The sequence below is a fragment of the Microcebus murinus genome, chromosome 6, assembly GCF_040939455.1.
Source record: "Microcebus murinus isolate Inina chromosome 6, M.murinus_Inina_mat1.0, whole genome shotgun sequence".
Classification (NCBI taxonomy): Eukaryota; Metazoa; Chordata; class Mammalia; order Primates; family Cheirogaleidae; genus Microcebus; species Microcebus murinus.
Window position 1 is genome coordinate 24,533,895 of NC_134109.1, and position 23,603 is coordinate 24,557,497.

Below are 23,603 nucleotides of genomic sequence, written 5' to 3' on the forward strand. Positions count from 1 at the left end.
GGTGAGCGAATGGGGCTGCCATGAGCTGAGGCCCTTTACCTGCAGGAAGAGTGAGTGGAACACTGCAGACGCCCCAGCTGACCAGAGAGCTTGGGCGCCACCCTGAGCATTGGATCCCAAAGAAGGGGAAGCACCCCAAGCATGGCTTGTGGACTGATGGTGAATGGTGAACACCTTAGTGTAACTGCCCCAAGCCACTGGCAGAAGGACATAAAGAACACTCTAGAATCCTATCACCTTGAGGGACAGTCTTATTGAAAACATGTCTTACCTGAAGTCCACTAGAAACCACAAGATCTCAAGGACAAGGAAAGCTACTTGAGGGCCTTGGCTTTCTCTGACAGCAAAGCCAGCCAGATTCCGAGTGCTGGACACTAAGCTTCCACCCTGGGACAGGACCATCCTGAATCAGGATTCAGGACACCTGGTTCTTGCCCTGTTTCTACCATCAACCAGTTGTGCATTTAAGTAGTGACTTCCCCTCTCTGAGCCTAATTTCCTCACCTGTAAGATGCAGGCATTGCACTAGATGATTTCCAAACCCTTCCAACCTGTGAGTCAGAGATTCTCCCATGTAACTTTTGTCTAAAGCACTTGCCACTGAACAACAGATGAACAAACAGAGTCAGCATCTGTCGAACCCCAGGAAGATCCAGGCACTAGATGAGGTCCTGGATATATGTAATATGAGGGTTCTGCTCTTACCGCCAAACTTCATCCTCACAATGACCCTACACATAAGCACAGCTAACAGTTACCGGCGCTTACCACACCCCAGGCGCTGCTGTCTAGACGACTCATAGCTCTCAATCCTCGCCACGGCCCTATTAGTGGGAGAGTTCTATCATCGTTCTGTTTACAGATGAGGAAACCAAGGCCCAGCAAGATCATAAAACCCACCCAGGATGACACAGAAGGTGGTGGCATTAGGGATTCAAGCCCGGCTGACTCCAAAGCCTATTCTAATAACCTGGATGCCATACTGACCCAGCAGTGATGCTTTTGCTCCTTCTAGAAGCCAGAGCCTGCCCTTGCCCTCAGCCCATGGTTTAGACCAGTCGTCCTCAAACTACGGCCCGTGGGCCACATACGAGCTGCCTAGCACATTTATCTGGCCCTCCGGGTGTTTTTGCTGTCACTGCCTGTCCTGCTTAGCAGTCGACTCATCCTGGGCCCCCAGTGTGCACTCTCCAATGGTCTGAGAGACAGTGAACTAGCCCCGTTTAAAAAGTTTGAGGACCCCTGGTTTAGACAGTCCCAGACGTACCCTCCCACGGCCCTTGCAGGCTCCTATGGGAATGCCCCGGGGACAAGAGAACCAAGAACAGAGGCAGAGCTGGCCACCTGAGGACTCCAGGCCCCATAACGCCCCAGGGCCTCAACCAGAATGCCCTGAGTCAGATGGAGTGTCTAGGTTCATGTAAGATCCCATTATTAAGCACCTTTTGTGTGCAGGCCCCGGCCAGGGTGCAAGAGAACCCTAAGATAAGTGGAAGGAGACTTGCCAGCCCAAGGGCATGAGCCTGGCACTGAGATGACCACACGGCCAGGCTGAAGCGAGAGAACACCCCCAAACCATGAGCCCTGGGTCCACAAGAGGGTAGTTAACTTGGCCAGGAGGGCTGTGAAGGCTTCAGGAGAACAGAGGCATTTGAAGTAGTTCTGCAATCCAAGTCAGTAACATTTGCTAACACCTCCTATGTGCAAAGGCCATGCTGGGCCCTACAAGAGAGGTGTAGCCTGAGCTGCATAAGATACATCTGGAAGCTGCAAAATAACTGGACTGAAGGTGCCTCAGAGACTAGAGCAGGCCCCCCCACAGGGGAGACTCGCAGGCCAGATGTGCAGGAGGGCAGCAGCCTCATGGGGAGGCCGGGCCAGGAGGGACACCGGGGAGGGGCCACCCAGGCCACACCACCTGCCTCTCCCTCGGTGACTAACGGCAGGCCATCCGTCCCGCTGACAGTAATGCTTCCCGCCATCCATCTCCCTCTTATTAAATTGCCATTTTATGGCCAAAATCTCTCTCATAATTGATAAAAATCTCCTTTTAACGTTGGCATTATTGGGATGAAAATGTTTTTTTATCTTCATTATGTTTTTAATACAAATGTATTTTTTATTGAGAGCTGCTGGGAAAGCAGGAGGAGGCCGAGCTGGGAGGGGGCATCTCTGTCCCTGGGCCCCCCCACCCCGGCCTCCCGGTACACAGCTTCGCAGCCACCAGACCCTTCTGTTCCATTCCCAGAATACTCACTTGATGGCCTTCTTTGGGACAGTCTGGGGAGACAAAGAAACCCAGAAGCTTGCACAAACAAAGGTTGTGCTCAGGGCCAGGAGAAGCAGATCCAAAGACAGCTGAAGGCATCCAGGTGTTCTCAGAGGTGGCGTCAGGCCAGTGAAGCAGCCTGCGGGGCAGTAGGGGGTGAACTGACCTCCGCTGGGTGCTGCCAGTGGGAGCACGGGGCCAGGGCTCCATGAGCAGAGACCCCGGGGTTCACACAGTACCTGGCACAGAGGAGGTGCTCAACAAATACGCATAAGCGAATAAGAAGAGGACCGGGAGAAGTTGGAGGGGCTTTGGAAAGAAGGCAGCAAAGGATATGGGAGGCTGGAGGCATCTATCCCCAGAGGGGCTGCAGGCCCACAGGTGGACTTGGCCCTCAGGGTAGGAGGGGCTCCCTTGGCACCCCAGGATATGCCCACCCCTACATACACCCCACACTCTGCTCCACCAGGACACTGTTAGGGAGGCTGAGTCCAGCTGCCACCTGGAGGAGGCATGGAGGTGAGGAGGGATGGAGGTGGGTCCTGAATACAGCACAGCCACGAACTCCATGACCCTGGGCCCCTGGGGCTCCTCCTTGGCACTAGCCAGACTTCTTCCTCCAACCCCACTCCCCCAATGGAATTAGCCCTACCTGGGGGCCAAGAGCACAAAAGTCAGAGTCCCTAACCCAGAGGAAATGCTGCCAAAGGGCACTAGGAAGCTGTGATTGACAATGACTAGCTAAGCAGCCCCCAAGGTGGGGGACAGTGTCCTGGATGCCCAGGCTCTCCACACGCAACCCATGGGGGATTTCTAACAGCAGGAGGGAAGGGGCTGACCAATGGATAAAACACTGGGCACTGATCAGGAAGGGAAAGAGAAAGGAGGATTATTCTAGCAAAACAGAACAGTCATGTGCTGCATAACAACATCTTAGTCAATGATGGACCATATATACCACAGTGGTCCCATAAGATAATACTATTATTTTTACTGTACCTTTTCTGTGTGTAGATATGTTTAGATATACAAATACCACTGTGTTACAGTTGCCTACAGTATTCAGTCCAGTACCATGCTGTACAGGTTTGTAGCCTAGGTATGTGGTAGGCCATACTGCCCAGGTGTGTGTCAGTACACTCTATGATGCCTGCACCATGATGAAATCAACTAATGATGCATTTCTCAGAATGTATCCCCATCAGTAAGCAACGTGTGATCATACACGGGACAAAGAGCTACACTAGATATTAGAAAACCTCATTAAAGGCCCAACTATGCCATTTATAAGTCTCCCAGAACCAAGGAACCCAAGTCCTTTGCTCATATAAAGCAACCAGGACAAGGCACAGAAATGATAACTAATGTTTACTGGCCTTTTGCCCCATGCCAGGGCTGCTCTAAGGGCTCCACATTCACCAACTCAGTCCATCCTTACAGCAAGCCTACGTGGCAGGAACTGTTACTACCCCAATTTTACAGATGAGCGAATTGAGGGACAGAGAGGGTAAGTAACATGCCCAAGAGCACAAAGCTAATAAGCCAACAGGCAGTTTGGCTCCTGCCCACCTCAAAGGCTCAACATGAAGCTTAAGTGTCTTATTAAAGTAGGACTAAGAGCACAAACATATAGTCCTGGCCGAGGGCCACATGAGGAATTGTGATGGTTAATTTTATGTGTCAACCTCGCTGGGCCACAGGGTCCAGATATTGGGCCGAACATTCTTCTGGGTGTTTCTGTGAGAGTGGTTTTGAATGAGACTTGCAGTTAAGTCAGTGAACTTGGAGTAAAGCAAACTGCTCTCTGTAACGTGGGCAGGCCTCATGCAGTCAGGTGGGGGCCTGACCACAACCAAGACTGACCTCCTTGAGCAGCAGATGGCCTTCAGACTTGAACCACAGCATCAGCTCTTCTTGGGTCTCCAGCCTGGTGGGCCACTCTGCAGATTTTGGATTTTCCAGCTTCCATAATCACATCAGCCAATTCCTTCAAAGCAATCAATCTCTCTTAACCTCCCCCCTCTGCCACTACATACACACACATTCGTATCCTGCTCGTTCTCATTCTCTGGGGAGCCCTGACCAATACAAGAATGAGCTCCATCCCAGCCCTGGCATAGCTGCCACAGCCCGGAGGAAGGGATGCCCAATGGGGTCACAATTTCCTACTTCCCACTAAGTTCCTTATGTGACAGTAGAGGTGCTGTGTGTCCCTTGCCTGGGCCAGGCATTCTCCTGCCTCCCCTCTCCCTTTTTGCCTTTGCTCATGGTGGTCCTCACACCTACAGCACCTTCCCTCTGCCACCGCCGACTTGATAAACAGTTGATGTTCTTGGGGGAAGAGGCTTTTTTTAAATCTCTTTCCTGAACTTTTGCTTAAACCTACAATGAAACAAGACAAAAAAGTTGTCTTCCACCTGCACCCATGGGTTCATACGAAACAACTGGTGTGTATCCTTCCACCCGGTGCACAAAGGTACTCCCACACCTTCTCTTCTGCATTCTTGCAGCAACTCCAGGCAGATGGTGCATCAAGAATGCTGAGCACACGCAACATGCAGCACTCGCCCCTGGGTACTATGGGAAGCTATAAAATCAGGTTCCCTGGGAGAGGATGTCAAGGGATGAAAGACTGATAAGACGTGTTTCTGAGTACATGAGCCAAACCACACTACTCTGACACCAACACGAGTGTTGCCCCAGCAAAGGTCCTTCTATGCTCCACTCCAGCGGCTGGCCTCATTTCATTCAGTTTCTCATAGAATTTCAGAGCTAGAAAAAAACCTATCTGATGCAAATCTGTATGAGTTTAGGGTGGGGTCAGGTATAGGAGTGTGTGTGTGTGTATGTGTGTCCATAACCAGGGATAACTGTACCTGTGCAGTTGACAATCCTACAGGTCATCTCTGAAGTCCCACCATAACTCTATCCCCAAGCTCTCCACCCACCTCAAACCTCCCTACCTACACCTTCGCCCTGCCACTTGTAAAAGATGACCTCATCTCCCTCAGTACTAAAAACTCAGACTGTTAGAAAAGTTCTTTCATCTACCCCTACCTCACCCGCTACCCCACTTTGTACATCTCAGTCTCTTCCTCCTTCCTTTGCTCAGGTCCTGCTCCAAGTTCTCCTCTCCCTCAGGCTCGCAGTCTCAAAAGAACATTCCAGATCCCCAATTTTACAACCTCAGCTCCACTATTCTCTGGCCCTGGCCACATTCTAGCCAACAAGACTTCTGTGCTCACCTTCCATGCTTTATGTTTTCCTGTCCCTGCACCTCTGCAGAGCCACCTCATTAATCAGGAATCCCCTCCTCCAACCAATCCCACCCATCTCAGAGGGCCTGGGTGAGATGCCACCTGCTTCAGAAAGCCCCCGTCCATCCGAATGTGACCCCTCTCCCTCCTGCAAACTCCTCAGGGCACTCGCATGGCCAGGTGTCACTACAATGAGTGCTCCTCCCCACGACCCTGGACTCCAGCATGTGGCAGGATGAGGTCATACCTGTCCCCGGCTACACCCAGCATCCAGCACTGTGCTTGTTGCACTAAGTACCAGCTGTGTGCATGAGCAAAAAAGGGAAGGAATGAAAGAATGAAGGAAAAGGTGCTGAACCACAGAATCACAGGCTGTCAGAGCCTGCAGGGGCCTCAGACAACTACTAACCCAGATGAGGATCCATAAGGGTTTGTGGTTGTTGTGAAGAACCATGCCAGGTCCTCCAACACGGAGCCAAGGGCTCATGGGGGCCAGGGTGGTCAACAGCCTCATGGCACAGGTCTGTGCCCACCCCATTTAGCCTCCTTCCACAGGTAGAGAACCTGAGTCTCATCCACCTGCTCGAGGCTCCCCCTGCAGGGAAGGGCCGGTCATCAACACCCCTCCCTGACTCGCAGGCTCAGGCGCCATCTGCTGGCCAAGGCCAGCACTGCATCTGGACCCACAGCCCCAAGGGCAGTCAAACCATCCCCACCCCAGTCCAGACCCAGCTCACTCCTGGGAAAGCATAAGTAATCCCACCTCCTGGAGGCTGGGCTCCTGATTGCTTCCTGGAACCTGTCTTTCAGGACATAAGCCTAATAATCAAAATAAAAGGAATAAAGCAAGTTTCTTTCTGGTATTATTAGTTGAGTATTCCAAGAAACACACACATACCTGTTTTGTTTTGGTTTTTTCTGCCAAACAAAAGCTCTCTTATGTAGGGGACAAATCACTGTCTTGGGGGTCAGAAGACCTGAGGTCGAATCCTGCTGCTTGTCACTGTCCCGGCCCCAGCTGTGTGGCCCCCAGCACTCTCCTGCCTAACCCAATCCTATACAAGGATGATCCCCCTTCACTCGCCCTCAACGGTACACCAACAGTGCCAGCTGATGTCCAGGGACCTTAATCCAGAACCGAATCATGGGTCCCAAAGTGCTGCAACCTCAACCTTATCTCTCAACCTTACCTCCCACTCTCAAGCTGGGGACACCCCTCAGGGACACCCCCACATACCTGGGGCAGGGACAGGTCTGAGGACACTGGGGACCCTCTAAGGCTGCTGCTGACGGGAACCGAGCAGCACAGGCTGGAGCACACCATCCCTGAGCCCCTCTCCACAGAGGGGTCTCTGAGCTCAGGGTAAGCTCAATGCTCTCCAAGGACCGGCATGTTGGAAGATGGCCACTCGGGCCAGACCCAGCTCCTTCTGAGCACACTCCTGAAGCCAGGGATGGAATCAAGCTTTCAACAGAAGGTTCCAGGGCTGGCATAGAGCCCAGGGTGAGGGGGCCCACTCAGACATCATCCTGGGGGCGAGACTGCTCCCCAAGAAGTGTCACCGGAGGGGCGGGAGGAGGAGGGAAGCGCCAGTGAGTGACTTGCCTCCGCCCTCACTCCCACACAGCCCCTTTCCCCTCCCTCCACCCACAGACCAAAAAAGTGTGTCACCGGGGAACAAATGCCATCTTCCCACGAGGGAGGGGGAGGAGGAGGAGGAAAGAGAAGGCTTCGTGTGCCTGTGGGGCCATGGTAAGAAGCTTCCCAGCTGTGAGGGACGCCCCCTCAGAACCGTGACCTTGACGTCAGCCTTTGTCTCGGGGGCTTGAGAGGCACTGCAGGACAGGAGCCACATGGCCACCATGCTCAGGACTACCTGGCAGGGGGTCGGGGACAGGAGGCTGGAAGAGAGCCCCTAAAGACGCAGGCAACATCTTCCAACCCCAAACATCCTTCAGCCAGCTGAGTGGACCCACCATGACTGCTGACACCCCAAACTTCCCATCTCGTTCATCCTGGCTTCGAGGCAGCCACTGACCTGCTCTTGCCCTGTCCCCCTCCCCAGCTCTCCAGACAAGGCATTTAACCCTCCAGGGGTTAATCTCCTGCTGCCTTCCCCTCCTGCGCATCCACCCCCAGTGAGCTGCCACATGCCAGCCACGATGCACTTCACACTGTTATTATAGTGATTTATTTAGTTTTAATTTGAGGGTGAATCTCTTGCTGTTGGAAGCCAGAGGCCCACAGTCTTGGCAAGAGACAAAGCTGTGTGTGGGCTGGCACCATGCCAATCCTGTCTGCTCTGCCTGGGGTCCCTGCATCCTCACCCTGACCCTCCTAGCATGAGGCCTGCTCCCTGACTCCAGCCCCAAATCGAGTTTACCTTTCACTCAATGTCTCTCCCTTTGGGGGAAATGTTCCTAAGGGGCAAAGGAGTCACAGACACTTCTATGCTCACCTCCTTCGCGGTCTGAGCCCCCATCCAGGCCAGCCAGTCACTGAGGAGTGGGACAACTATGGCTGCATGAGAGGTACCTGGGGGGACCAGCTCCACATTAAGGTACCAACAGTTAGGGCCAGCTTCATATAGATCAATAAAAATGGAACCAAGTGGTCTTTACCAACCCTCTCTCAGCCCCTACTCTCAGCCCTGTGCCAAAGAGCCTAAGGAAGCTGTCACAAGTTCACCCATTGGCTCATTAAACAAACCCTGACACCTACCATGTACTAGATACTGTCCTGCCACTATAGACACAGAGTAAAAGGACCATCATGATCTTCATCCTCAAAGACTCTATGACTTGCAGAGGAAACCCTAGACACAACTAACCAAGCCACAAGTTACCCAAGTGCAGGGATCTCAGTTCTGTAGAGCCCCAAGGAAGGATAAGATTAGTCCAGGGAGAGTCACAGAAGACTTCATAGAAGAGCTGGGGGCTGGATGGGAATGCCAGCACCAAGCAACCCGGCCTGGCATTTGTTAGACGGATGGACAGATGGACACATGGCCTAGAATTACTTGACAGAGAACAGAGTGAAGATATTCCAGGCAGATGGCAGGCCATGGGAGTAGGCCCCAAGGACTAAGGGTACACAGTGAGTTTGAGACAAGTAGCAGAATGTGACCAAAGCATAGGGAAATAACAAAAATACTAGCAGTAACTAATATTTGTTGAACATTTGCTCTGCACATCAGGTACTATACTAAGCACTTTACATTCATTATCACTTCTAATCCTCACAGCAACCCTATGAGACGGGCGCCATGGCTACCCCCATTTTATGGATAAGGAAGTGAGATATCAATAGAATCAATCATTTGTGCAAGGTCCAAGGCCCAAGCTCCTGGCTCCTGAGCCCAGACTCTACCCCAAGGTATAGCCACAAAACATATAGGCAAGTTGAAACCAAACAGAATGGATCTCGAAAGCCCTGCTAAGGATTTAAAACTTTAATAAGGCATTAAGCCCTCAATACCTGATAGATATTATTAGATTGAAATATATGAATCATATTAGGTTGTAGGTCAAAAACAGTCAAACACAAACAATTCCATATGATTCAACTAGTATTTTTTACTGAGGGCCACTGAGGTTCCTTCTAGCACTTTGACTTCAGCACCAAGAGTTGCTATGACATTTGGTTCTGTGTCACTGGTGAATACCCAGTACCCTGGGCCCAGGCAACAAGAACTCTGCCTTTTCTGAACATGCCACCCTGGGCCCACCCCCCAGCAAAGGCAGGTACCTCCTTGCCCAGGTCCTCGCGGATGACCTGGCGGACCTCCTGCATGCTGCTCTGCGGGGCCTGGCTGTGTAGCACCTTCAGTGTGCTGGTGTACTCCTCCGGCAGAAGATAGTCCAGAGACCCCAGGTGCTGGCCCACTTTGATGAAGGTGCCCCGGTTGGCACAGCAGAGCTCACAGAGACGCCTGGCAGATCGGAGGTGCACCTGTAGGGAGACAGGCCGGAGCCCAGAGAGGTGTGAGTACAGACTGTTCCCTTCTCCTGCCTGAAAACACCAATCCCTAGCCCCACCTCTAGCGTCCAGAGCAGGTGCGTGTGCGCGCACATACACCTACATCCCTCCCTTCGCCTCCCTCACCATCCTCCTTCAGTCTCCTGGTACACACAGCAGTCAAGCCCAACTGCATGCCGAGCGGGCCTTCATACATGGCCCAGTGCTTCCGATCTGCTCCTCTCCATCCAAACTTACCTGGTCTAGGTCCCCCTCCCTAGAAGTGAGCATTCAAGGCATTTAACCAAGCCTTATCTACTAATGATTCACTCAATGGTACTTTGAGTTAATGTACTTGCCACTCACCCTTCAGACATACTAATAATACTTTGTTTGTTGAGATCTCTACAATTTATAAAACATGGGCATATGCATTACATCTTTTAATCTTCACAGCAGCTCAGGGAGGCAGGTGTTAGTAGCTTTAAAGATGAGAAACTCAGTTGTTGTGTTTATAAAGCAATAGCTAATAAACGTCAAAAGAAAGTCTAGAAGACACTCCAAATCTAAGGCTCTTTTAACACAGTAAACTTTGGCAGGCTTTCCTCATTAACTGGAGGAATAATTGTGCTGGGGGCATCAGGCGCAGGGAGTTGGCAGCTGGGCAGGTCGTCTAGGAAAGAGTAGCCTTAACTGACCTCCTACTGCCCACCAGGATGCCCACCTGGGCAGCCTGCTAGATAGAGCCTGGGGTCTGGGCCATTGCTCTGCTCTGGTGGGAGGGGGGCCAACGAGCCCGGGGCTCTGGGATGAGGGTGCTTAGGCATGCAGCACTCTCTTCTGAATATCTAAAGTAAAGGCTTCCTGTGTGCTTCACTTGGCAACTAATTATATAGGATCTTTGAATGCTTCTTCCATCTTTGTTGTCAACTGTTATTTAACTGCTCGCATGGTTTTATTGCCCCTGATATGTGCTAATTATGTCAGCATTCTTCATGGCATCTAAGAGAGTGCAAATCCATAGTTATTCACTCTCTCTTTGCTGACTTGGTTGGTGGGAGGCAGTAGCAAATCCCCAGGGTGCTGCGAGCCCATTTTGTGTGTGTGTTGGTGGCCCCATCTTCTTTAGCGGCTGCAGCTCTGGAAAGCAGGACCCTCAGAGGACCAAGCCCCCCATTTGGGCTCTGGGCTGGGGTGATGACTGGGGCTGCACAGCCCAGGGGCAGACAGGGCCACCTCCCCGCTCTGGAAGGGCTCTCCCAAGAGAGACATCAGCCACCACATAGTCCCTGGGGACCTACTGTGGGCCCAGCCACGTGCCCTCTACTATCGGGGAGGGCGACAGAGCTGCTCGCACAACAGAGAATGACACATGGCCACAAGTAGAGGAAAGGGCCCCTGGCTGGGTACCGTGGCAACTCACAGATGAAAGAACAAGAGGGCTGGCACTGGAGAGGTTTGGCTCACAGGGAGCAGGAACCGGGGTGTGTGTTGGACATGAGCACACAGCCTCTCAGCTCCCAATCCACTCTTCTTTGCCTGCTTTGTGGTCCTGTGTTCCCGCTCCTCTGTCAGATGACTTGACAGCAGGCTTTGTCAGTGGTGGCTCTGAGGGACACTGTGAGGCCACAGCAGGAGCAAGGGGTCTCCCCTGCTGGTCCCAGGGCACTGCTGTCAGCAGCACACAGCCAGGAGGTCAGCGGCTGGCAGTGCCTACTGCAGTGGCCTCGTAGGCCAGCTGTGCCCATACCCTCCAGTAAGTTTCTGGTCTACCTGTGGTGCCCTCCCCATGGACCAACTCAGGCCCACCCCTCCAGCGAGTGTCCTGACCACCCAGCAGGCCGCTCCTATAGATCAGCTCTGGCCTCCTCCCTCCTGGCAGGCTGCTCCCATGGGCCAGCTCTGGCTCAGGCCTCCACCGTGTCCCCTTGCCACCAGCCTGTTCTGGAGCAGCCCTGCCTGCCCCATCGAGGCCTGACCCTCAGCCTCATGGGCAGGAGGATCTCTGCCAAGTCCTTACTTCTGTCCTGTTCACTATCCCTCGGCACCAGAAGGGGTAGCTGATTTATATGTTTGCTACCACTGTACTCTTGGAACCTTCTTCTACTCCTTTCAGGAGTTAACAACCTTTTACTAATTACTAATACTTTATACTAAATTTTCCCTGTTCAAATTACTGGTGTAGCTGGACCCTGGCTGACACACAGGGTTAAGCCCTTGGAATTAAATCTGAATAGATTAAGATGGAAAAGGAAGGCATCTCAGATCAAGAGTACAATGTAAGCAAAAGCACATGTGCATGTGTGCTGTGCGTGTTGCTGTATGTATGTGGGGGGGGGTTGTGTGTGTCGCTATGAGTAGGTTGCTCTGTGACTGTGTTGCTCTATGTGTTTCTCTGTGGGTGTGTTGTCGTATGTGTGTTGCTTTGTGTGCACGTGTTGCTGTGCGTGGGGGTGTGTGTGAGTGTTGCTGTGTGTGTCACTGTGTGTGGGTGTTGCTCTGCATGTGCTGCTGTGTGTCGCTGTGTGTGGGCGTGTGTGTGTTGCTGTGTGAGTGTGCACGCGGACATACCTGCTCCATCACTTTGTTTAGACTGGGCTGACATCTGCATTTGTCTCTGCTGCTGGCAGCCCTCAGAAAGCATCAGCCTCACCCAGCTAAGCCCTCCCACCAGGAACAGAGCCAGGGCTCTAGTGCCCCTCACCTGTAGTGTGGCTTGAACCAGTCCCAGGTAGGGTGTCTATTGGCACAAAGTGACAGTGACTTTCAGGACAATGCAGCCTTCTCTAGTCACACAAGCCCAGGAAAGCCAGTCCACCCCGACTCACCAGTTATCTGGCACATCAGCTCTTGGGGACAGAAGTCGTGTGCATCCCCTTTACACTCTGTATCTTGGAGCAAGTCATGTGCATGCCATAAATGACGACTATGGGCCATATGCTCACAAAACATCACCCATGAAGCTGAGTCAGCACCCACTGCAAATGGCACCTACATCTCCGCTGAAAAAGCCCCAAAGTCACCTTCAACCAGATTCTAACTCAACTCACACACATATTCACTCTTTCTCACACACACAGAGGTGATGGACAATACCACTCACCAAAAAATTAAAATGTTCTTTTAAGGCCAAACGACACAAATGCTAAAGAACAGAGCAGGCACTCTCTGTGGGGTCCCTTTTCAGCTCCAGCTTCTATAGGTTCACTGTCCCTTAGGATCAGAAGCCAGGTGCCATTCAGACCTCCAGGGAACGACTGGCTTAGGGCACACTCCCACTCTCAGCACTCACTCGCTTCATCTGACACCATAGTTAACATGGGGCAACATGCACACAAGCAACATGTACACATGCCCACACAGAGCAACACAGGCACACACACAGCAACCCACACACACAGAGCAACACACACAGAGACAGCCTCCTGGCAGCAAGGATTGTACACAGGGATTGCAGAGTTCTCTCCTCCTGCAATCCTTCCCCCAGCCATGTGAGTGTGTGCAGTGGAAAAAGCAAAGCTTTCAGAATCTCCCGACCTCTGCATCCCCTCAAATCTAGTCCTTCGTACCACACATATCTTTGAGCACCAGGAGGAACATGCAGGTAAATGAGTTTTGGGGTTTTGTTTGTTTGTTTGTTTGTTTGTTTGTTTGTTTGTTTTTCAAGCAGAGATGAGGTGTCGCTCTTGCTCAAGCTGATCTCGAACTCCTGATCTCAAGCAAGCCTCTCACTTCTTCCTCCCAGATTGCTAGGATTACAGGCGTGAGCCACTGCGCCCAGCCAAGAGTTAGTTTAGAACAGCGCTGTCCAGTGGAATTTTCTGCAATGATGGAAATGTTCCGCATCTGCTCTGTCCAATACAGTGGCCACTAGCTACATGGCTACACATGGCTACTGAGCACTAGACATTTGGCTACTGAGACTAAGCAACTGAATTGTTTTGTTTTGTTTTGTTTCAAGCAGTCAGTGATGGGGAAGAAACCGAATTTTTAATTAAATAGTTAAATTTCAAGTAACTTAAACTTAAGTCACCACATGTTGCCAGAGGCTACCTACCATGTCGGACAACTCTGGTTCATAAATTAGCAACAACTACAATAAACATATAATAATTTATTTAGTTCCCTGTTCAAAGTACTACTCCTGGCCTACAGTAAACACAAATATCAATGCTGGTTGTTTTTAAATTTTCCCAATATCTCTGTAAAATAGATCTCAGTATATGTCTTTACAGAGGAAGAAATAATCTCAGAGAGGTTCAATGACATTCCCAAAGTTCCACGGCCAGTAAATGGTGAAACCATGGTGTGTTCAAACCCTGATCTGTCAGATACCAGCCCAGTATACTATGCACCATGAGCTGGGGAACAAGAATTGAATTTTTCTGGGTACAAGGCCTTATAGAGGGCTGCAAAGAGGTACAGACATGGTCATCATGGGTAGAGAGTTTACGGTATACACTTAGAAGTAGACATACACCCACAAGACCAAATTTGCCAATAAAGCTACAATAGCAGCCCAATCACTCCAGCGTGTGACATATGCAGGAGCAGAAGCCAGGCTGGGCACTTGATGGTGGCCTTGGAAGTTGGGTCGAGTGTATATAGTTTAAAAGGACAGTGCAAGCTTTAGTTGGTCTTCAACAAAACAAGGAGGAACCATATAATATAATATAATAATGGTTAATAGCATTGGCTTTGGAATCAGAAAGACCTGAGTTTAAATCCTGTCTCACTACTTAATTGCCATATAAACTTGGACCAGCTAATTAACTTTGGAGCCTCAGTTTCCTCATCAGTGAAAGAGGGATAATAACTATACTTGTCACTGTGATGATTAAATGAAGGTATGCATAAAAAAGCGCTTAGCACAGGGTCCAGCATAGTCAGTGATCAGTAAATAAACGGAAAGAGACAGAGAAGGCAAAAAATTAATCTTCCTGGAAAAAAGAAATATCAAAAAAAATAAATAAACACTTCAGGCCCATCCATTCCCTACAGAGTACTTGGTTCAGTCCAACAAGTCTGGACCACAGTCTAATAGACAGAAACAATAGCTAATTTCATGCTCCATCATCTAAATTGCAAAGCACCAGTGCATAAGAAATGAAATTGCTGCAGAGCGTTCTTCTAAACACACAGACTTCAGGTTTTCTTCCCCAAAGATCTCCCTACTTCTCCGACTATTCTGACAAGCACCCATTTGCTCGCTGGACCCAAGCCTGGCCTCCAGCCAGCACCTGGCTTGCCTGGCTGTCTGGGTGTGTCCCTGCAGCAGCCTCCTCACGACAGGGCCCCCACACTTCCCCCTCACCCTGTCACGATATCACAGAACAGCTGCAAAGCCTCCCTAGCCCAGCTCCGGCTTCCTGTTCACTCCAGCCCAGTAACTTGCCTTATGATTATCTCATTACCAATAACCTTGCTGTAATGAGTTTTAATCTGCCTCATATTAATTAAAAGCATTGTCATTAGCCAGCTTGGCTTGGGGTTTAGGAGGGGGGCACTGAACAGCTAATAAGATCAACTCTGTGTTGCAGAGTTATTGATTAGGCCGGACGGAGCCAAGGCCCACGGAGGGCAACTCTCTACTCATATCTGAAATCCCAAGAGCAGGGCCCCCCAACCACCATCACACTGAATCCACGGGGCTCCCATCGGCAACGGGAATGTCTCCGATGGGGCGTGTGACACTGAGAGGGAGGAGACAGACAGACACACCACAACGCCAGAGAAAGAGGTGGGCACTGAAAGAGGAGACAACAGACAGATTTCCAAAACAGACCTTTGGTTAATTCATCTAGTCAGAAAATCAAGCCTCGAAGGACTGAAATGTTAACAGTGGTATCGCTGGGCTATGAAATTATGGGAGTATTTTTTTCTTCTTTATAGATTTTTCTGTATTTCCCAAATTCTCATGACTAAAATATATTACATCAATGATGGGGGAGAATTTTTTTTTAATTATCTCTTCTTTATCATATTCTGGGAATGGAAAAGTGCAGCTGATTTTTTTTTTTTAGCTTTAAATGGACAGGACTCTGCCATGCAGACTGGTCAGAGAGAGGAATCCAGCACCTCTTCCCTGCATGACAGGGTGCCGTGGTCCCCGTGTGTTTTCCCTCATGAAAACAGAATAGTAACTCCTCATCCCCAAGAAATCAGGCCAGGGCTACCTCCAAGGTCCCTTTCTGGATGTTACCCTTTGCTTTGTCTTTTAGGCAACAAAGCAAAACTCATCATGTCATGGGGAAAAAAACAAGTTGCAGTTTATAAACGTTTTGCAGGAGGCTGGCCCCAGACTGAATCCCACTCTGACCACATAGGGGACAGTTCTGTGGTTAAGAGCACAGGACATCAGAGAGCCTTGGGCTATAACCCAACTTTGCTACTTTGAAGCTGGTGACCTTGGACGGGTTATGTAAGCTCTCTCTACTTCAGTCTTCTCATCTATAAAAGGAAGATAATAATAGTATCTACACCTCACAGGGCTGCTGTGAAGATTAAATGAGGTGAGGTGGTACATGTATCCAAGTAGCCAGCGCTGGCGTTTCTATACCTATTGTAAGGGTATCTGGGATTTGTTTTAGGCAGGTTGGTGAGATACACAAACACACAAACACCGACAGAAATAATTATCATGAAGGAAGACATCCTTACCCACAAATCCCTGGGGATGAGGGTGTGGCATGCCCTGCAGGGTGACTTAGGGAAACACTGGCTTGGGGGGGGGGTGTCAAAGGCAGACGGAGGGGAAGTGTGGATGAGAACCTTCCCTGTGGGTACAGGGGAAAGAAGGGATGAGGCAGGGTACACAGGCTCAGGCCTGGCTAGTTTGAATAATTCCATCCCCAGTTCTTTGGTACCTGGCCCTGGGGCCGTTAGGGAAAGGGGACAGTGGCCGAAAGTATAAGATCCTGATAAAAGGGGTGGGAGCTTGAGCTCCTGATTGGTTGGTTTGCATAGGAAAGGCACACCCCAGAAGAGTTGTTCAATACCTCTAGCAATTAGCCTTAGAAGGAGAAGTCCTTCCAATACCAGCAAGGCCCCAAGATATCAAAGTATCAGAAAACCTATAGAAAAATAAAGAACATGATTAATACAATACTCTAGCTATACTCCCTTTGGGGATCTCAGCAAGCATCATGGTTGTAAACATCATCTATACACTGACGACAAAGAAATGTATATCCCTTGCTTAGACTTCTCCCGACTCAAGCTTGACACATTCACCTGCCTCTTTGACATCACTCCAACGTCCAAAGGGCCCCCCAAACTTAGCCTGACTTTCCCTCCACTCCCACCCCCACCAAATCTGCTCCTCCTACAGTCTTCTCCATCTTAAAAAACGGCAACTCTAAACTTAAGAGTTTTTCAGGCCATAAATCTTGATGTCATCCTTGACATCTCTCCCAAAACAGGAACTAAAATTGCTTTCCCATGTGAAACAACAAAAAACTGGATAAGATCCATAAAACAACAGGTTTTCAAGGAACAGTACATTCAGCAATAAAGGATGTGACTCCTAAGAGATGGGGAAGAGACAAGGGGAGCCCTACAATTGCCCCAGTTTATTGTACCTGGTGTTTCCGGGTCACAGCACCAAGAAGGGGACCCAGGCAGGGACCAGAGGACTCCCTGAGATGAGGAGACAGAACTGAGAGTCCAGGAAGAGTTCAAAGGACAGAGTACTGAAGAGGAGAGAGCTGCACGAAGAAAAAACACTAAAGATGTGCAGACGGCCCACTGCGTGTATTCTGCTGAATACAGATCAGCACATGTCTATGTAAAAACTACCTGAGTGAAGGGAAAGAACAACCCAAAAAGAATTAGGGTTAACAGTACCCAGCACACATACAAGACCTATTTCCTCCAGCCAGACTAGAAAAAACTCATAATTCATAGGACATTTGTTATATTATCCAGAAAGGTCTTGCGTAAGTAAAAGGGAAAATCCCAAACAAAACACCATTCCATTCCCCTCTAACAAATACTAAAAGCAAGACCTGAATAAAACAAACTATTTCCAAGCAACTTAACTTTGTCCCAGAACAAAGCTCAAGAATATGTGGAAGAATACACAAATATCTAACACCTAAAAAATTGAAGCACAATATCTGACATCTACTAAAAAATTACCAGGTGTGCAAAGAAGCAGAAACATGATATATAATGAAAACAAAATCAATCCATTAAAACCACCCCAGAACTGAAACTGATGTTAGAATTAGTAGAGAAAGACATTAAAACAAGTATTGTAACTGCACTTCGTATGTTTAAAAAGCTAACCAGAGACATGGATAAAAGAGAGAGAACAAGAATGCACAAATTACAATCACAAATCACAAACTTCTAGAGATGAAAAGTGTAATGTGTGAAATGAAAAATACACCCAACGAGATTAATGGTAGATTAGACACTGCAGAAAAAAAAAAAAAGATTAGTGAACTTAAAGAATAATTTCTAGCAATAGAAACTATTCGAAATGAAACACACAGAGAAAAAATAATTTTTTGGCCGGGCATGGTGGCTCATGCCTGTAATCCTAGTACTCTGGGAGTCTGAGGCAGGAGGACTGCTTGAGGTCAGGAGTTTGAGACCCGTTGGAGCAAGAGCAAGATCCCGTTTCTACTAAAAATAGAAAAATTAGGCCGGGCGCGGTGCCTCAAGCCTGTAATCCTAGCACTCTGGGAGGCCGAGGCGGGCGGATTGCTCGAGGTCAGGAGTTCAAAACCAGCCTGAGCAAGAGCAAGACCCCGTCTCTACTATAAATAGAAAGAAATTAATTGGCCAACTAATTATATATATATATATATATATATATATATATATATATATATATATATATAAATAAAAATTAGCCGGGCATGGTGGTGCATGCCTGTAGTCCCAGCTACTTGGGAGGCTGAGGCAGAGGGATTGCTTGAGCCCAGGAGTTTGAGCTTGCTGTGAGCTAGGCTGACACCACGGCACTCACTCTAGCCTGGGCAACAAGCGAGACTCTGTCTCAAAAAAAAAAAAAAAAAATAGAAAAATTAGCTGGATATCTTGGAATGTACCTGTAGTCCCAGCTACTTGGCAGGCTCAGGCAGGAGGATGCTTGAGCCCAGGAATGTGAGGTGGCAGGAAGCTATGATAAAGTCACTGCACTCTACCTGGGGTGACAGAGTGAGACTCTGTCTCAAAAAAAATTTTTTTAGTTTTAAAAAATAAGTTTTTAAAATGAAAAGAACATCAGTGAGCTGTGGGGCAAATTCAAGTAGCCTAGTAAACATGTAGTTGGAGTTCCCAAAAGAAAAGAGAGAGGTGAAAAAAATATCTGAAGAAATATTGCCTGAAAATTTTTCATATTTGATATTTAAAAATCTATAAACAGATTCAAGAATCTCAAACCCAACTACAAGAAACATGAGGAAACCTACACGTAGAAATTGCGAAAACTAGTGATAAAGAGAAACTCTTAAAAGCATCCAGAGAAAAAAGACATTATGGGCAGAGGAACAAAAATAAGAATGACAGATGTTTCACTGGAAACAATATAAGCAGAAATTAGTGAAGCAATACCTCTGAAAGCACTGAAAGAAAACCCAGAATTCTATACCCAGCAAAAACATCTTTCTAAAAGAAAGGTACAATAGCTCTTTCAGACATATAAAAGCTAATATAATCTATCTTCCTACACTACAAGAAAGGTTAAAGGACCTCCATCAGGCAGAAGAAAAATGAAACCATATAAAAATATGGATCTACACAAAGGAACAACGAGACCAAAAATAGTAACTTCATGAGTAAATACACAAGAATTTTTGTCTTATATCTTGTATCTCTTTAAAAGATAAGTGGAGTCAAGCATGGCAGTGTGTGCCTATAATCCCAGTTACTAGGGAGAGTAGGCAGAAGGACCGCTGGAGCCCAGGAGTTCAACACCAGCCTGGGCAATATAATGAGACCCTGTCTCAAAAAAAAGATAAGTGACTGCTTAAACAAAAATAATAACAATGTAATATGGAGTTTATAACATATAAAAGCAAAATGTATTACATCAATAGCATAAAAGCTGAAAAGAATAAAATGAAAGTGTATTATTTTATGATTTGTATACTCTGTAAAGTGGGCTATAATATCACTTCAATATAGAGTATGACAAGTTAAAGATGTAAACTATAAATGAAAGAATCATTAAAATAACAAAAAGAGCTGGGTGTGGTGGCTAGCACCCTATAATCCCAGCTCCTCGGGAGACTGAGGTGGGAGGATCACTTGAGCCTAGGTTGCAACGAGCCAGCCGTGATTACATCACTGCACTCCAGCCTGGGCAACAGAGTGAGAATCCATCTCAATAAAATAAAATAAAATGACAAAAAGAATTATAACTCATAAGCCAACAAAGGAGATATAATGGAATCATGAAAAATATTCAGTCCAAAAGAAGGCATGAGGGAGAAAACAAGTAATAACTAGCAAAAAGGACAAATAGAAAAATAGCTAGATAAATGATATAAATCTAACCATATTAATAATCCCATTAAATGTAAAAGGCCTAAACACCCCAATTTAACGTTAGAGGCTGTCAAACTAGATAAAAAAGAAAAAACCGAACTATACGCTGCCTACAAGAAATGCTCTTTAAATATAAAAAAACCACAAATAGATGTAAAAGGATGGAAAAAGATATACCACACCAATAAAATCAAAAGAAAGCTGGAACATCTATATTTATATATCAGACAAAATTGATTTCAGAGAAAATAACAGGCCGGGCGTGGTGGCTCACGCCTGTAATCCTAGCACTCTGGGAGGCCGAGGTGGACGGATTGCTCGAGGTCAGGAGTTCAAAACCAGCCTGAGCAAGAGCAAGACCCCATCTCTACTATAAAATAGAAAGAAATTAATTGGCCAACTAATATATATAGAAAAAACATTAGCCGGGCATGGTGGCACATGCCTATAGTCCCAGCTACTCAGGAGGCTGAGGCAGCAGGATTGCTTGAGCCCAGGAGTTTGAGGTTGCTGTGAGCTAGGCTGATGCCACGGCACTCACTCTAGCCTGGGCAAGAAAGTGAGACCCTGTCTCAAAAAAAAAAAAAAAAACCCAGAGAAAAGAACATTCCAGGGTAAAGAATTGGGTCATTTCATAATGATAAGAGGGTCAGTCCATTAAGAGGGCATACAATCCTAATCATTCATGCATCTAAATAACAGAACTTCAAAATACATGAAGCAAAAATAAAACTACAAGGAGAAGTAATCCACAATTATAAACAGAGATTTCAACACCTGCTTCTCAATAAATGATAGAACAAATAGATAGAAAATGGGTAAGGAGACAAAAGACTTGAACAATACTATCAACCAATGTGAACTAACTAGCATTTATAGAACACTGTGTCCCTCTTTCCCCCAGCAGAATATATATACTTTTCAAGGATAAAAGGAACATTTACCAAGACAGATAGTATTCTGGGCCATAAAGCAAGTCTCAACAAATTTAAAAGGATCAAGACATATAAAATATATTCTCTGACCACAATGAATCAAATTTTAAATTAATAACAACAAAATCTCTGAAAAAAATCCCCAAATATTTGAAAACTAACACAATTCTAAGTAATTTATGGGGCAAAGAAGAATCAAAAGGTAAATTAAAAAGAACAGTTGATCTGTGAAGAACACAGGTTTAAACCATTGACACGGAAAATGTCGGGCGCTGGGACCCGGCCGCTTGCTGCCTCCCTGTGGCTCTGCATCTCAGTGGGCCAGCGCTGCGCGTGGCCAGTTGGAGGGCACGCTGGGGGCCGGGCCCCATGGCTGAGAGCCGCCTGGGGCCCCTCGTGCTGGAATGTACCCGGCCCACATGCTGCCACCTATTTCTGGCCACGCTGCTTGTGTGATCCTGATTGGGTAATTTTTGAATCCCACTATTTTTGATTGGATGTTAAAGCTTGATGTTGATTGGATGTTAAAGCTTGTAGTTGATTCTACACTTTTTGAGCCCTACCAAGGGTATAAAAGCAGGAGGAGAACAAGAAAGGGGGGGCAGAAAATCAGAAGAGAGCTGTAACACTTGTAGGGTTGAGCCTGCTGTGGAATAAAGACTGTTCTCCGACTCTTTGTGTGCCACTCAGTTCTTTCCCCAGTCAAGAGCTGTAACACTAGCTGTACACTTGCCGAAACACCGTGAGGTTCCCCTTATATGTGGATTTTCTTCCGCCACCACCACCCAAGACAGCCAGACCAACCTCTCCTCTTCCTCCTCCTCCTCAGCCTACTCAACATGAAGATGAAAACCTTTATGATGATCCACTTCCATTTAATGAATACATTTCTCTCATTTATGATTTTCTTATAACATTTTCTTTTCTCCAGCTTACTTTATTGTAAGAATATAGATTGTATGAATATAATACATATAACATATGAAATATGTGTTAACCAACTGTTTGTTACTGGTAAGGCTTCCAATCAACAGTAGGCTCTTAGAAGTTTGGGGGAAACCAAAACTTTATACATGGATTTTCAACTGCACATGAAGTCAGTATCCAAATCCCTGCCTCATTCCAGGTTCAACTATATTTGCAACTGAGTTAAAATGAAAATACAATATATCAAAAATTGTGAGATGCCATAAAGCAGTACTTACGGGAAAACATATAGCACTACACACCTGTGTTAGAAAAAGAAGAAAGGACTCATATCAACAACCTCACCTTCTGCCTTAAAAATCTAGAAAAAGAGAGCAAATTAAACCCAAAGCCAGCAGGAAAAAAAAAGAAAATCATAAAAAACATAGATTAATGGAGTAGAAAAAAAGAAAGAGAAATCCATGAAACCAAAAACTGAACTCTCTTCTATGAGAATTTTGTAGAACTCTCTTCTATGAGAAGAGCAATAAAATTGATATGTAAAAAAAAACCTGTGCACAAAGATGTCCATCACAGTGTCAGCTGTAATAGAAAAACATATATGTAGATGCAACCTAAACATGGGAAAGGGATTAGTTAAGTAAATTACAAAACAATCACACATGGAGTACAAGTACTCAATTTAAGTGAAAACCATAAAGACCATGTAACATGGAAAAATGCTAAGGATAACATGTTAAATGAGAAAAACTGTTCATTTTATTGATAGAATACTATAGATATAATGGGAAAGGGTTAGAAGAGAGTATACTAAAATTATAATGAGTTCAATCTGGTGAAATTATAAAGTTGTTCTTGAATCCCTAAATTTTTAATGATATAGTTATTGCTTTAATGAATTTTTTTCATTTTTAAGTTGAGATATAATTCCTATACCATAAAATTCCCCGTTTTATTTTTGAAGATGAGATGTTACTCAGTCACCCATACTGGAGTGCAGTGGTGCAATCAGAGCTCACTGCAGCCTCAAACTCTTGGGCTCCAGTGATCCTCCCACCTGGGCTTCCTAGAGTGCTACATTACAGATGTGAGCGACCATGCCCAGCCAAATTCCCCATTTTAGAGTGTACAGTTCAATAGTTTTTAGGATAGTCACTAAGTTGTGCAACTATCACTACTAATTCCAGAATATATAAATTATGTTTTCTTAATGAATCGTATTACTTTAGTCACACTTTATGCATCTTCACCTTGAGTCTTTGAAACAAAACTTCCCTGTCTTCATTTCAAACTGATCAGTACTCATTAATAGATTATAAGGGCTGTGAACACCCAAGTATGTGTGACTTTAATATCATCTGAGGTTTTACTAACAGTTAACTCAGTTAATAATTTCATACTAAAATGAGGATCAAACTTAAGCTACCAAATGCCGTGTCAGCACAATGCAAGTACAAATAGATCTCTAATTTGTAATTTTCATGTACTCTTCTCTATAATCATCTGTTCCCATTTGAATTGTTCATTCACTATACCAGCATAGGATATAAGCTACTGGGAAACGAAAACTCATCACAAGCTGCGTAATAGTGGTCCTCAGTAGTAAATGCACAGTCCTCTGCAATGCATTAAACCTTTCACGCACATTATCTCACCTGATCCAGGTAAGAGCCCCCGAGGTAGGTACTATCTTTCTCCCCACTGCAGATACAAGAACTGAGGCTCAAAACAGTTAGGGGCTTTGCCAAGGGTTACTT

At 46.8% G+C, this 23,603-nt stretch overlaps 1 protein-coding gene across 4 annotated transcripts in view; it reads right to left on the bottom strand.

The window, feature by feature from the left end:
* Positions 1–23,603, bottom strand: part of ADCK1 (aarF domain containing kinase 1) — a 105,496-nt gene that overhangs the window by 54,336 nt on the left and 27,557 nt on the right. For all 4 annotated transcript variants that reach the window (XM_012743128.2, XM_076003832.1, XM_076003833.1 and 1 more), the window contains exon 4: positions 9,275–9,478. In XM_012743128.2, coding sequence (XP_012598582.2) covers positions 9,275–9,478 — 204 coding nt within the window. The remainder of the gene's footprint in view (positions 1–9,274; positions 9,479–23,603) is intronic.